This window comes from Aptenodytes patagonicus, chromosome 14, assembly GCF_965638725.1.
Source record: "Aptenodytes patagonicus chromosome 14, bAptPat1.pri.cur, whole genome shotgun sequence".
Lineage (NCBI taxonomy): Eukaryota > Metazoa > Chordata > Aves > Sphenisciformes > Spheniscidae > Aptenodytes > Aptenodytes patagonicus.
The window spans coordinates 9,789,282-9,805,075 of record NC_134962.1 but is presented as its reverse complement, the minus strand read 5'-3'; the positions used below and the strand labels follow the sequence as shown (position 1 = coordinate 9,805,075).

Genomic DNA, 15,794 nt, shown 5'->3' with positions numbered 1-15,794 from the left:
ACTTTAAAGCTGCTGCAAGGAAGCTTGTCTGTCTGCCTGGGTCTGTTGATCAAAAATCTAATTACCAACCCTCCCCACCAACATCTCCGAGCCCTGCACCACCTTCAGCCCAGTATCTTCCTAAACCCACCTCCCCCAAAGCAGTCAGTCCCTCCATCAGTACCACACTGAAGCAGATGCTTGGAAAAAAGGCTTTAGAATATATAGGGTAGTAAGAGCTTGGGGAGCATCCCTACCCTGCACTCAATTTACTTCTGGCCAGCCCTAATGAGAAAATTCTAGCCAGCTTTTAGCATCCAGAGCTCACCCTTCTCCACTCAAACTCTCATAAGCACTTACCCCTCTGGGCTTACAGATCTCACCTCCTATAAAAAAAGCACACCCCAACCTCCTATAAAAAAGCAACCACTGCAATCTTTGTTCTTGAATATGTATTTTTTACTGAAAAAATCATTCATAAATTAACAAATACAAAAATGTACAAACACATGAGTAAATAAATGTAATGACACAAAGGATTGCTTTGCTGAGAAGTGTGTGTGTGTTTTAAAACACTAGTCTTCAGTGCAAAAATGTCCCCCTGGCACCTCTTAAAAACATAACAGTAAGCTCAAAAGCCATGATGATGGAAAGCTACTTTAGAGTTTAAAGCCACTTCTGATGGTGAGCAACCCGAAGCACGTGGCTGTTGCTCAGACGGTACCTCCCTTAGAGAAGCAGAGCTTTACAGACAATTAACTGTCAATAAATAGTTTTGCAAATAAAACCCTCATGGCTCATTTTAAAAAAAAAAAAAAAAAAGAAAGAAATCAGCATCAAACAGGACCTGCCCTCCAGCGGGGCTGAGCGACGGTGTTGACATGGAAGGGGCAAACGAGTGGCCTTGTTGAGTTTCAGCTGCCAGAATATGTACAAGTTCTCCTTAATACGAGAATTTTTACACCAGAACAGCACATGCGCTTGACAGTATGTTTTTAACAGTTACATTTACTATACAGTATTTGACATAGCTGATAAGATTAACAGTGCACATTTTCAGATATTCCACATTTTAAAAAGGGAAAAAAAAATTCAATGTGATTAGAACAAAGGAACTATGAAGAGGGATGCTGCGGGGGGGGGGGGGGGATGGACCCTTTTGTGCCAACCATAGAGTGCATTTCTGAGCAGAGGTAACAGCTTTTTGTTCAACACAAGGTACGATGGGCGTCAGGTACACATCGAAGGCTGAGGATCCTGACTAAGGTAGTTTAACACCTATTCACACACACATGCATGATTCCTGGGGTAGTGAACTTGGACTAGTTGAAATACATTCCTTGTTTGAAGCACCATTAAACAAAGATTTCTAGCAATGTCTCAAGATGAAAGAAAAGAGGGGCAGGGCAACGCAGGTTCAGCATCTGAAAAGGGTCCACGTGAATTAGAGATCGAGATTCAGAAGCAAAAGTCTTTATTGCTATATGCGCCATAAAAAGCAAATCCTCACCTCTGCCTATAAATAACCAGGTTGAATCCCCTCGGGAAGCGAGTTTAAAGCACATGTAAGTTCAAAGACTTTAAACCTAAGTTACAAACTTATCAGCGCTTTTCAAGGGCAGGCTCGCTGTCCTCTCATACTGGCCGATAAGATCTACACAACAAGAACTCGTGTTTTCTAAACTAACGTTTTCTGGATACAGGTTAGGAATGCCCTGGGCAGTCACACCCACAACAAATGCGTATGGGGATCATACGTCCATGGAACCGAGAAAACAATGTAAACTGTAAGAAGTTAAGGAAACCGAAGGCAAACAACGCAATAAAAAGGAAGTTAAAGTACTTCGGAGGTTAAATACCCGCCGTTGTTATGTATAAATACAAATTAAAAAGCAACCCCCAATGTATTTACTTTTAAGTCAGAGAGGTCCAGTAAAAGTGACTGTGTCGGTGCTTAAGGACTGGATTGACTGTCGGTGGGGAGGAGAGCCCAGGGCCCAGCCTGCCCACAGCAGCCACGGGGAAGGAGGGGATGGCAGATGGGAGAAGGGAGGGGGCACTCCAGTTTGGATGGGGTATCAGACCAAGCTCTCTGGTTCCCGGTCCTCATTTTTTCCCCATGAGCTCGATTCATGTGTCCTTCATTTCTCTCACTCTCACTAACCTGCAACAACCTGCCCCACCAGCTGGGCTTGTGCAAGTGCTGCCAGGTGCCCATGGCGATAACCAAGGGCACTACCTGGCTCCGACTGACAGCACTTCAGTGTGCTGCTAGATTTACACAATAAATACAAAATAAAACAACCTCCCAAACCATACCGTCACATTACAGGAGTGACGGCAGGGTGCTGCCGGTCCAGGGCGGGCTCGGTGCAGCGCGGCCAGCTGCCCCATCCCGAGGACGGCATGTGGGCAGGAGCAGCCAACCTGGGGCTGCCCTTCCCGCAGCAGCGTGGATGCAAGCTCTTGAGCAATCTGCCAAGCTCGCACTTGCCGTCAGTGGGATATACAGCAACAGGCAAGGGATTTTATTCCATATGGCTTTTCGATTCATTTGCACATCATTGTTGCAAAAGTGACAGAAAGGGGAGTTTTTCCATAAATATTCCCATTTCCTCACTCTCCCTGGAAAAAGCCATCCCTGTGGTTTCTGGAATGAGCGATGACACGGCTGTATTTCTCATCCGCTAAGTTGGAAAGTTTAGGGCCCTGTCCCACAAACATTTCTGCATATGCACAGCTTAAATCATGCAAGCAGTCTCACTGGCTTAAAAGGGAACACATTGCACAAGTACAGTGACGCACACACAAGTGTTTACAGAATTCAGGACTAAAATGAGTGACCAGGTGTAAACCTCTAGCTTGGATTTGAGCCGTAGGAGAAAAATAAAAAGGGGCGATTTTCACAGCATATTTACACTTACACTTCTTTAAGAAGCGATTCTGTTGTATATACTTCAAGCAGGTCATTTAAAAAACCGCACAGACGTAGAAGAACGGTATCAGAAGTCGTTTGATCTCCCACCAGGGCAGTTGCCGACCGAATCGCTCCCAACGTTCGCCGTCAGGAAGCCAGAATCCCTCAGCTGAGCCGCTTCCCAGAGGAGGAAGCGTGTCCGAGGCAAGTCCCGGCGCTGGAGATTGCTGGAGGAGGAATGTGGAGACGAGAGCAGCAGGTCAAACCATTGTCCTGAAACCCAGAAAGCAAGTGGCAGAAAAAAGAAAGAGACTGCTGAGCTCGCTGCACGAGTATCAGGCTGGATTGGTACAGCTAGGGCAATTTGTGCGTGCACTTTCAGCCTTATTCTCCAAAATACTGTGATCCTTCATTAGACAAAGTGTTGCTTGTCCTCGATAACCCTTGGAAAAGAAAGTCTAGCGTGGTGCTTTCTTGGTGAAGGGCAGAGCAAAGTTATTTTCTCCTCTTAATATTCGGTCACCAGAGCCAGCTCCGGTGTCAGGTTAACAGTGATGTTCTTATACAAGGCGTCGTATGTGACGTTTGGAAAGTAGTTCAAGTTATTGAGGCCATCCAGGGCTTGCCTTTCTTTCGACTTTCTCAGCAAGGCATACCTGTGCAACGAGAACCAGAGGCCAGAGTCACTTCCACGTGTCCCACAGAGCCCTGCAAAGTCCACCCAAGATGACTAAAGCACCTTTAAAATGGCCAGTCCCATCAGCAGCTACAAAACAACGAATTTCTGAGCCCGTAAGAAAGATGACTGTCATTTGTTTCTATACTCCTGGCAGGCAAACATCCCAGACCTCACAAAATTATAGTCCACCGCTTGATGAAGAGCAAAATGCTCTCTGTGCTACCGGGCAGCCCTGCAAGCACCCAGCAGTCAAAACAGCCTGTAACCCCTGCCCAAAGCTTGCGGGTCCCGATCCCAGGAGGGGGCTGAGCTCAGGGGGTCCTGCCAAGCCCTCACCAGTACGTTTTGGCAGGAGAAAAGCAGCTGATAAGCGATGTGGTCCTTTCCATTTTTAAGAAACTGGGCAACAAACAAGAGAAAGAACTAATGGTTTTAGTCCGAGGGATGGGAGACAAGGAAGTAAAACTAGAAGAATGATGGTTTGGGGCAGGAAACTGCAGCTGGTGCACAAAAACAGCCTCAACCAAATTTAGGGGCAGTACGATGAGATATAAGGGCTAAGGTGGGAAGGAAAAAATGAAACGCGTAAGTAGAAACATCTTGCCAGGCCAGGACACTGACTTTCTGGGGGCCTGGCAACACTGGGGCAAGCGGGAGCCGGGCTGGGACCCGGGGACAGAAAAAGCAAGAGGGAAGGGGTATGCCAGGATGAAGAGGAAGACTGGGTCAAAGCAGAGAGGAAAGTGCCAAAACTGGCTTCAAAGAGGTCACAGCATCAGGATACGGGCAGGACGCTTAGTGTCGTGATGAACACTTTCCTTCTCCACAGTGAAAAGTGTCGGGTCCCCCTGCTTGGGTCGGAGAAGCAGCAGGGCTTTCAGATGGCTCCCGGCTGGGGTCAGGAGGAGACCAGGGAAGCGTTACGAACAAGAGCTCAATCCCACTGCACTCCCAGCCTTCCACGCTTCAAGGGTTTGACTAAATATGGCTTTTTAAGCCCAGACTTCTCTTTTTCAAGAGTGAAATGAGAGAAGCATCTCTTACTGGATGCATTCTGTCCGACAGAGAAATGAAAACTAGGGCTAAAGATGACATAACCTCAAATGGAAACTCACCCAAAAGTTAGTCTTCCGTAAAGAGAGACCAGCAGACAGCTCAAATGGTATCTGCAACACAAACCCTCCTTGCTGCCCCTTCTGCCAGCAGCGGCCAGGAGCCCCTCTGCAGAACAGAGCTTGCACTGCCCAGCAGCTCGTCACCTGCAAGTGTTAATTCCTGCAGTTGTTTGTGAAAAAGGTATTTCTCTGGTTTTCTGTTGCATAGTTTTCAGAAGACTCAAATTCCATCAAGGTCCCCTGGCAAAAGCAGCCATTCGACCAACCCTCATACTCCCTGAAACAACCCTGGCTCCTGGAGGAAGGGGTTGGAGCCCTCCTGGAAAGCGCCAGGGAGAACTTAGCTTTTTGAGAAAAAACACAAAGTGTCCACGACTGAGTAACAACACTGCAGGGGGACGTTGCTTCTGCAACAGCAACTGCCTTCACAGCGCAAACCCAGGCTGTTGCTACCAGACTTTTTTAGTGTTCCCAGGGACACCTGATGCTTTAGCAGCCACACACCAGGAAAGCCCCCACTCTCTGCCTTCTGCAGGCTGAGCAATGCCTCCTTCAACACTTAGATCAGGCTCTTTTAGAAACATAGAAGCTTCTCTGGCATCTGGCATTAGCCACCCCTTTAGGAACATCCCCCTGGAGATACAGGACAGGCCCCAGCCTGCCATGCTGACAACCCCCTCCTTTTGGATGGCATCCAAGCAGCTACAGCCACAACACAAGGACCCCTCATCCTAGGGATGCGGGGTATAAAATGTAGGGATGGAGGAATCCAGGCAGTGCCCTGCCTCCATCTCCCCGCAGTTAGTTTGCTTCATAAGTTAAAGCTGTTTGCCCTCAAACAGCTGCAGGGTGCTTTGTACATGGTACAGACTCTTTGTGAAGGGATTTGGGATTCTTAAAAAAAAAAAATTTACTCGCCTTCCTAGGAACTGCACTTCTCCCCGATGATGGTGGGGAATTGATTTGTATTTCCCTGTGTCTCCTTCTGGTCGAGTCACCGAGTAGCCTGCATACTGCACTCTACATTAGAAAGGGAAGAAATAAAATAAATTAAAAAAAAAACCCCAGCCGTTGCATTTGCTGTGCCGTCAGCGCTTGCCAGGGCTGCAGAGTCAGTGCGCTTGGGGCTCCTACAGCAGCTTTGCCTTTCCACCCAGCAGATAAGCTACGCAAACCTCCCCGCTCCAGGCTGGGCTCCAGGTAAGCCCCAGGGCACTCAGCACCTCAAGGCTTCAGAAGCTCAGCTGAGATCAGTTTGAGCTCAGCAGCGTGCGATACTGCACACAAAGCCAGTAATTTCCCAACCCGCGCTTCTCTGTTGGCTTCTGACCTACTGCCTGCGCAGGCTGGAGCGGAACCTGTTCCCACCGAGGCACCGCAGCCAGGCTGGCTCTTCCCCAGCCCGGTGAAATGGGCGCAGCAGGCCCAGTGCCGGCTGCAGAGGTGACAACGCTTCCCCCCGCAGCACATGCAAAGCTTGGCTCGCAGAACCACCATCAGAAGCAGAGTTCAGAGACGCCGGCTGAGCCCGTACCTGTTCCAGAGGTCGTCGTCTTCACCGCCCCAGCCCCAGAAGGCGTTAGGGAAACCATTGATCTTCTGAAACTGCTCGACCGTCAGGCCACTCACCCCGCCAAAGAACTCGTTGTAAGGGAGCCTAAGCAGGAGAGAAGGGGTTAGGGCAGAGCCTGCCAGCGCTGCAGCTCTCCCGATTGCAGTGGGGAAAGCCTGGGCTGTGAGGATGCTTTCTTCTATTCCCCTCTCACGTTCACTTTGCACAAAGCCTGAGAAGCAAACCAAGATTCATCTTCTGCCTTTTAAAAAAAAAAAAAAAAAAAAAAAGAAATAACCTAACACTGGCTCCTTAGCTATTATTGTAGTGCAGAGGAAGAACAGTGCTTACAGATACATGTACTTATCCAGCTTGGCTGCAAAGTGCCTCGGCATCTGTCCACACCCATAATAGTTACGGTCATTTTCTGGTATGTGGTCCACGTCGTGAAAGATGAGACAGTCCCAGTCCAAGTCCTTCATTGCTTCCCGAAAGCCAACATTGAAGAGCATGGCACGGTTAAAGGGTTGGTTTCCAGCCTAGGAGGGATAAAGTTCCTTCTCAAGGGGAGCCCCGTGCAGTTCCTGCTCCGCATGTGCATTCTCAGTCTTGTCTAGAAAAACTGCAGAGGGCAACCAGCTCCCACATCGGTGCCGCAAAAGGAATGATGTGTTGGAACAGACAGACTAGTGAGATCAACCAAGACTTAAATATTCAATTCACTGTGCAGGAGCAAAAATAAAGATGCTAAAGTCTTATTACTCAGACATTTGGAAAAAAAAAAATTTTGATCAATCTTTTTAAGATAGAGCTAAATATGGAGGTACATTTACTGGGTGGATGAAGCCAGATAGCTTAAGTGACAGGTTCACATACACATCAAATGACAGTCTTATGTTTTACATTCATGAAAGTCTTCTAGATACTGCCCAGACAAGAAATGCATAATTCTGGTCAGGCCATTCCTGTGCCTAGGGGATGCTCCCCAGAACTACTAGAGATATACAAAAATAACAAAGCATTATTTAAACTTCAAATACTTGTTTCAAAGTTGTCTTTTTTTTAAAGTATCTCCTCCAATAAAGAATTTGTATAAGAAATTGAATCTCTACTTTATTTTTTAGATAAAACCAGCCATTTTTGGGCACACCTCTCAGCTGTGCCACTTTTAGGCAGAATGGGACAACTTAAACATTGCAACATGAACCCCAAACCATTAAATGATGTGATCTGGTAGGTAAATGCCTTGGGACACAGAGCAGAGCTACGCTTGTAGCTTTGGCTGCGGCTGAAGCTCCGGCAGACCCATTTCTAGTGCAGCATGTCCGTGCCCCAGCAGCTGCTGCCCCCACCGCCCCAGGGCTCACTCACTTGTTCCACAACGTAAAAGGCGAACTGTAAACGTTGCCGCTGCAGCATGGGGATAAGGTGTCTGAAGAGGACGGGAAGATGCTCATACCGATTGCGGAATGGGATCAGGATCGCCACCTGATGGGGAGAGGACACAGCTCTTACTGCACTGCACCACCGGCTCCGGCCGCTGACGGACCCCTGGGCTGGAGAGCAGAACTGGCTGGTGTAATGAGGGGGAGCAGCACTAAACACGGTGTCTCGGCTCTCACATGTAGGGCTGAGCAGCCTGAAACCCTTCCAAGCCCCACAACATGGATTTCCTATTCACTTTTTGGGGAATTGTTGCTTTGGGGAAATTCAATGTAACCTTGAGTGGGAGGGGGACCCGCAGCTCCCACCCTCACTGCCTCTGCCCAGTGCTGGGGACAGCAGGAGTGGGGCCAGGCCCTGCTACCACGCTGCCCTAAGCCACCTTGCTCTGGGGACAGGAGTCCCCAGCAGTGCCACCTTGCCTCTCTGGGTCACATCCTACCCCAGACAAGGCGGCAGGGTGAGTGGGAGGCTCAGCAGCTGGGGAGCAGGCAGGCAAGCTCCCTGCCTCAGCAGTCTGTGCAGAAGCTCAGAGCTGACTCATGCATCACTAAAGCAGGCCTTGAGCTCAGCATTTCTCCTCCAGGCACTGCAGCCCCACACTTCAGAGATCCTTATATTCATTACTCTGGAGCTGCAGCACATCAGAGACATTCCCGTTAAGGTCTTCCCACCACCCACCCGGGACCCTACGTCCCCCCCATGCTCAGCAGGGACACAGGGCTCGCCGGCTGTCCAGCTACCTTCCAGCGAGGCAGGCAGTCACTCGGCTTCCAGTGGCCTCCCAACTTGATGGAAGGGTCTTTTGAGAAGAACTGGTGGATATCCTCCATCGTGATCTCACTCATATTTACATCAATGGGGCCCTCTGCAGAGACAGCAGGGAGAAGCAGAGGAGGGGGTCAGGAACCGCTGTGGCCCTGAGGCAGCTCGACACAGTGCTCTACTGCATCCCTGCCCTTTATCCCCAGCACTGAATGCAGGCAGCCTCTTCTTTTACCCAAGCACCAATAAAAACGATTAGGAAATGCTGCTGGCATGGCTTTTAACATCTCCATCTCCTCGGCAGCTGGGTTCTGTTCAGCCTTTGTGGCCGCTGTTGGATGCAGCTCTCCATCAGAGACCCGCACTGGCTGGGGCACCCCTCTACTCCTCCATACAGGTTTCCAGCAGACACAAAACCCCACACCTCAGCAGAGAGCGCTTTCCCCTTTTTAGAAAACATTTACCCCCAAAAGCCCAATTTTCCACTGCAGTATCGCTTTGGTGGAAGCATTTCTCCTGGCTGCAGCCCCCCTGGGGCGGTCCAGCCTGTCTCCCGCACCAGCCCCTGTCCAGTTGCACCCAGCACAGCTCAGGGCTGGGACCGGCAGCGCTGCCAAGGGGCAAGGGAGCCACCCCGCCACCGCTGCCCCTGGAAAAGGGCTGGCCAAGCCTTTTCACCAGCTCCCAGCACACAATCCCTCTTTTGTTTGCTTTTGCCAAGTGATGGGCTCCTGCTTCGGCAGGGAGATGTGCCTCCAACGTAGCAGGGATTAATTTGTGTGAGTGGGTAAACAATGATTTCCCAGGAGAGGACCGGGCTCCAAACAGCGCTCCCATTCATCCCCAGGTGCCCGGCGGGGAAAGGTGCAATGCCGGCGAGCTGAGGAACGCCAAGATGTGCCCTCCACAGCCACAGGGAGCAGGAGAGGGGCACGGGGCCATTGGGATGCTACTCACTCATAGAAGGGAGCCTCTCGGGACAGGTGTGGTTGGGAAAGTAGGTAAAGTCTTCAGGAAGAAATGTTGTGGCTTGCAGAAAGGTGTCATTGTGGTTCAGATCAAGAGGATAATCTGGGGAATGGGAAAAAAAAAAGGATAGAGAAAAGTTTACACTTGAGCTGCAGGTCTTTGTTATTTCTAGCCACGTCCCCGTGCCGCTGTGAGCAGACTCCAAAGCCACCTATGGCTGAGGATGTCCCCATGCAGCATGAGCTCTAGACTTGCAACCAAGCTGGGTGCTCACCCCCATCCTTGGGCAGGCGGCTGCAGAAGCCCCGGCTGCCTTAGACAATGCCACACCAAAGAAACCTTCACATTTTCTGGCCAAAGGAAGAATTTTGAGTGTCACCTTTAGGTATCACAAACAGCTCAAAGTGAAGGAGCACATGGCCCTTGGAAGGAAAAGCTACTTAGCACCTTGTCCCTGAAGGACCACGGCACAGCGAGAGGGGACATGCTCCTCCAGCGGGTCCTTTCCTAACAGGCTCAGAGAGGTAAGTCCCCAGGCAGGTCCCCAGGCCAGCAAGGGCCATCAGTGCAGCAGCCTGCACACGGAAATCCTGCCTCACGTCCTCCTCAAAGGATCAATAAAAACTATCACGTTACACAAACCCTTTCCTCCAGTTTGCACTGTGCAAGAGCAGAGGAGCCTCCGCGCCCCAGCACAGCACATTTCTCCAGCCCCCTCATTCCCCTGCATCTTTTGCCTCCTGGGTAAAACCCCTCCAGCCTGTTACACCTGTGGATGTTTTAAGGAGGTTTTTATAAAACCACGAACTTCTGCTTTCTACAGTACAGTCACGAGCTTTGCGTAAGGCAACGTTAGCCAAGCGTGACCTTTATTTTAGGCACTAGAAAAAGTCTCCTGCCTGTAATAAGGCATTAGCTGTTACAGGAGGATGCTGCCTCTCCACTTTCTCCGAGCATCAGATGCTTAGCAGAGGGTTGGCCTTTTGGTCCCACAGCACCCAGGGCACCAGCACCAACCCCACACCCCACAGAGGTCCTGGAAAGTGGCCATTTAGGGCTGAGCCACCCGGTCCCATCACAGCTGGGACCTACCAGGATGAGAAGGTCTCATCCTTTCCAATTACCTTACTATGCACGAGCATTCCTGCAGCAGCTAGCTGCAGAAGCACACCATGGGGCTGACATTCACCGTGCTGATTCAAAGCAAGAGCAGCCCTGGTTTCTCATGAGCACAGTACAAACCAGCTGGTATTCAGGCACCCAGAGACAAAAGAAGGTGTAGTGTCCCTCCCGCCACCCCCCAAGAGCTGTCCAAGCAGCTCTGCAAAGCCCTGGACACAAGGGTTGCAAGTGATCCATCAGCAAACAGTCGATTTACAGTAGGTAGCCAGATTTTTAAGTTATTTTACTGAACCCAGTGTGAAATTCAGATTTTTTTTTTTTTAAACCAGCAGCTATAACCTTTCAAATTAAGCATACATTTAGTTTCAAGAACATATTGATAGTAAAAAGGTTTCACACATTTTATCCCAACAGCAATTTAATAAGCCCAGAATTACAATGCAGGGAACTGAATGAATTGGCTAAGATGAAGAGTTAAGAATCTAAGTCATACTTAAGGATAGGGACATTTAAGTAATTGCATAAGCACAGTATATTCTCCATAGCAGAAAGGCTGCATCTAATAACCACATAAATGATATATCAAGAAAAAATAATCTAGTGATAATTTTATCTATTAAAGCAAAGCAGGGAGGGCTGCCTTTACCTGCAAGGTCAAAATCTTTCATTTAAATCAATCGGGACGAGTCATTGCTGGCCTGATAGTTCAGCTTGCTGTATTGTGCTAGTACCTACCATCACATCATTAATACTGTTTATCCACTCAAATAAGTGGTACCCAAACTATCTCAGACTCAAGATGGACTTGTAAACAGAACCTAAGGGCTTTTCAAGTATGACATATTATTTTGGATGCTTGATACTGCTCTAAATTTTAATAACCCATTTCCATTAAACTCCTATCACCAGAGCACGCTCTCAATACTTAGTCCACCTGACAATGTACAGTGAAGCTCCACTCCCCTTTTTTGCATGAAGGGCTGCCTTTTTTGCTTGCAGAAGCACAGAAGGGACCCCTCTCGGCTCACCGAACAGGAAACCTATTATTGCATCTGTTAGCAAATGCTGAAAAAGTTATAAATTACTTCCTTATTTTAATACAAGAGGAAAAAAGCGCCAAGGGCAAAGAATAAATGCAAATGGATGGGGACAAGCACACTGTGCTTGCAGCAGACCACCCTGCGCTTGGTCACCTTGCCATTCAGGGTGGCATATAGCATTTTTAAGGAATCTGCCCAGAAATTAAAGCCCCAGGTCCCAGGAGGACACACACACGAGGCAGCACTGCACAAAGAACTGCTCCCCCCAGCCCCTTGCTGGGGCACGCGTCATGTGCAGGAGAGGTTGCAGCTCAGAAAGCATCACCAGCCTCCTACTTCCCAGTGCTCCCATGTGGCTGGAGCAGGCACGACCAGAGAGGGGCCACAGGGTCTTCTACCGCCCAAATTGGTTTGTGACCTGTGCCAGCTCACCCCGGGCAGCAGCATCCCTGCCCCTGCTCCTCACGCCTCTCCCGGGAAGAGGGGAAAGGATGGAGGGGTGTGACACCCACTGTAGGATGGGGGCAGGATTGCCCAGGAGCTGCTCCCAGCACCTCTGAGTCACGATGGGGATGGGTCAAGGCCTTTGCTGGGTCCCTCCTTGAAGCCGTACCAGGCGGGTTTGCTCTCCCGGTTGTCACACTGCTGCACTGCCCGCAGCGGCGTGGGGAGCATGCACTAACCAGGCAGTGCCACCCTCCCAGATCCCACCAAGGCGCCCGAAAACAGAGCCAGGGAGGGAAGATACTGATCCTGGTGTTAACATAATCCTTGTGGCCACAGCGCCACATGCCTTCCAGATGTCACTGTCGTCACGTGTCTGCTCTGACCTGCCAGCTACAGAAGGTCGCCCAAGGATGGTGCATAGCGCTTGTGTATGTTAAAACCATTCTCATGGCCCGAGCTCTCAGGGCAGAAGGGGTATCAGCCCATGCCTGCGGAGCTGGGATGGATACGAGGCCTGAGCAAAGCCAGTTATTTCAGTAGCAGCGGTACCGGTATCGCTGACACTAATGTGGTAACCATTTCCCTGTCTGCTGCAGGCAGCAGGAGCACACAGCAGATTTCTGGAGGGCTCGGAGCCCTGAGGGCCAGGACCGCAGCGGGACGGAGGCTCTCATCACCACAAGCAGCAGCGGAGCATCTAAACCCTCCTCCCTTCGGGGGATCAGCTACTTCCTCACCCTGTGTCTGCTTTACTTGATGTTTCTAGCCTTAAAAATGGCCCGGGCTGGCAGCCCCAGCTGGCTTCAGTGGGGAGAGGAGGTGACCCAGGGTGCCGATCTCTTGTGCAAGTTGGTAATTCCCCTCCCATGCCCAACCCCAGCCAGAGTACAACTGAACTGGCAGCTGCACCACCCACTCCTCAGTGGGCTGGGCAGCAAGGACACGGCTTGTATTTAAGGAAATAATCTTGCCTTGTAAAACTCTGTCAGCCCCTGCCGATGAACCCTTGCAGCAGAGGAGCTGAGCTGAGCTCCCCGGCACCGCCACAGCCTGATGCCAACCGCACCAGCGTGAGGCACCAGTGGCATGTCAGCAGGGAAGGTACACACTCGGTGTCACACTAGCCCAAAGGCAATGCCTCACCTTTGCTTACACACAGCCATGTGCATTTATGTTTCGCTGTACCATATTTACACCAAAAATTGTAACCCTGTTATCAGCTTTATATTACGGATGATGAACAGCCTGGGAGTGGGAGCCTGCAACTCCGCTCCCTGCATTCTGCCCAAAGTTCAATATATTATTTGTGGCAGATCTCCAGCCAAGTCATCTGAGTTCATCCTTGCATGGGAAGAGTGAAGCTTATGAGCACAGGCTCCTCCACATGCACGCAGCCAGGGCTCTGCGCACGCGTGTGCCTGGGAAGTTATTTTTTTAAATATGAAACCTGATCCTTGTGTTGAATTTGAAAGTGTTTACCCTCAGACTGGTTGAAGCTAACAAGTTGAATTCCTGGAAAGCAAAGAGGTTTTCAGCTCAACATCCCACCATTTGAGACTTTTCAGGATTTTAACCCCTTATACAAGTTAGAAGCATTTGAATTTTTTTTATATATATATATATATATATATAAAAAAATATATATAAAAATGAATGTAATTTTTATATATATAGTGTATATATACACACAGCAATTCTATATATAATATGTATTTTTATGTCATATATATTTTTTATATATAAAAAATTAAAAAAAAGAAGCCAATTAATCAAAATTCCCACCCTGCATTTACCAGCATAAATTAATTCCTTCAAGTGAGAGTGGTTCAGGTCAACTCGATTTCCCATGGAAATGGAACCTTTGATCAAAACGACAGTTATTCAAGAAATACCTGAATCATTCACGCTGCTGTTCCTTTTGGCATAGGCACTGCGGACCACCTGCTCGTACACCTGAGCTCCTATTGTTCGCATGTTTTCACGAATCATGATGCCTTGGGCTTGCATCATGAAGAGGTAGGTGTTCACTGCAAGGGAGGAGAAAAAAAAAAAAGAAAAGGAGTATTTCCATGAGCATCAGCTTTTGTAGGAAAAAGAAATAGGAGTCTTTTGGAACCATTCCCAGCTTTCTGCTTGGTTTCAGCTCCCTCCTGGCAGGAGGATCCCCGGGTCGCACGTGCCTCAGTTGCCCGACGGGAGCTGGGAAGGGCACAGAGTCGAGAAGCGGAGGCGTAAGGCACGTTTGGAAACCCGTCTGGTTAATAAAGGGAACGTACCCAGCTAGACCTGACAATGCAGACTGTAATGAAGCATTGCAGCTTAAACAACAGTATCTTTTGCTGCCTAAGTAGGGAGGCTTAATTAGGAAATATTATTATAACAACAGGGAACTAAGCTGCACACCTGGAGAACGGCGTTCATTCCTAGACTGCAGCACCAAGGGTTGACACTTGCTGGGCAGAGGTACCTCAATGGGCACCGCAAAAAACATCCCACTGCCAGTCTCTGAGCCCACCGGCAATCTATACATCCCAGAGCAAGCAGCATTTTGCAGCACAAGCCCCCTGGGTCTCCGGCGCCAGCCCCCCCAGCCAGGTTTCTTCCCCCCCTCCTTTCCCGCTGACCCCATGCCCTGGCATCGCTCAGGCAGAGCCTGCTTAGGTTTCAGTTTAAGTTGACACCCGGCACTGGCAGGGACGGGCCCCAAAGAAAACAGCAGCAAGCACGGCCCTGCATCACCAGCAGCGGCTGTAGGGACGGCAGGACAGCCACCCACAAGGACAGCAGGACAGCCAACATGCACACCACAGCACCCCTCACCAGCATCACAGTGCCAGCTACGGCCCCCCCTGCAGTGAAGTTTTAGGCTTAAGAATGAAGGGGGGGGAAAAAATAATCTTGGTTTGAAAATAGGGAGGAGGGGAGAGCTAGAAGGGCAATTCTGCACTAGTAATTAAAAAAAAAAAAAACCAAAAAAACCCACAACACAGGTCAAAAGACATTCCAGGAAGGATGAAGAGGGCACCAGGCCAAGGAAACAACAGAGACCCTGCATAGAGGAGGGCAGTAACTGATGAAATGTCACCAGGAAACACCCATAACAGACAGGTCGTTGAGCAGGCTTATCACAAGCTGTAATAGCCTGAAACCGGTGGCTGCCAGTGCCAGGAAGGTACAGTCATTGCTGGAGTCACCAGGAGCACAGATTAGATAGGGCACCCTGGAGCCAGCACCGCTATCGGAGAGCAAGGGTCCCCCAAACACCGCCCACTGGTACGCACGCTGACGCACTGCCTCCGGTCTCCCTGTACTGCTTTCCCCTTTTACACCCACAGATCAAGTCAGCCTCCAGAAAGGCTGCCCAGACGCATTTCCCAATCCCAACGGTATTTTATTTTCACACAACTAAGTAAATATTTGAAAGGGTGATGAAGCCCCACGCCATGCCCAGGCGCTGCCCGTGCCCAGCCTGTCTCTGAGCCACAGGGAATCACCAGATTTTCAGCAAGAAGGGGGTTGGCTGCATTAAGTGCTTGGCAACTAAATGGCTTGAAATGCAATTTTAAATGCCTATTTCCAGCCTCCCCCTTCCCATACACACGTACCCTTCGTGGTGGAGCCAGCGATGGCACCTTAAGCCAGTGGTTATGCCAGAAAGAAGCAGGAGCTGCCTCAGCCAAAGCTGCACCCAAACCCTCTTTGCTCACCCGCCTCTTCTGGGGCCAGCTCTGCAACCCAGGGTAACCGCCGGGTTGGTTAGTGACAG

At 49.8% G+C, this 15,794-nt stretch overlaps 1 protein-coding gene across 1 annotated transcript in view; it reads right to left on the bottom strand.

Annotated features, from left to right (window-relative positions):
• Positions 1–416: 416 nt before the first annotated feature.
• The window catches only part of B4GALT5 (beta-1,4-galactosyltransferase 5), a 39,558-nt gene continuing 24,180 nt past the window's right edge, over positions 417–15,794 (bottom strand). Inside the window, exons 2-9 of the mRNA XM_076352135.1 lie at positions 13,921–14,055; positions 9,408–9,521; positions 8,429–8,553; positions 7,614–7,730; positions 6,594–6,781; positions 6,225–6,347; positions 5,609–5,710; positions 417–3,552 (exon numbers count right to left, since the gene is read on the bottom strand). Of these exons, the coding sequence (XP_076208250.1) occupies positions 3,405–3,552; positions 5,609–5,710; positions 6,225–6,347; positions 6,594–6,781; positions 7,614–7,730; positions 8,429–8,553; positions 9,408–9,521; positions 13,921–14,038 (1,035 nt within the window). The 5' untranslated portion in view covers positions 14,039–14,055 and the 3' untranslated portion in view covers positions 417–3,404. The remainder of the gene's footprint in view (positions 3,553–5,608; positions 5,711–6,224; positions 6,348–6,593; positions 6,782–7,613; positions 7,731–8,428; positions 8,554–9,407; positions 9,522–13,920; positions 14,056–15,794) is intronic.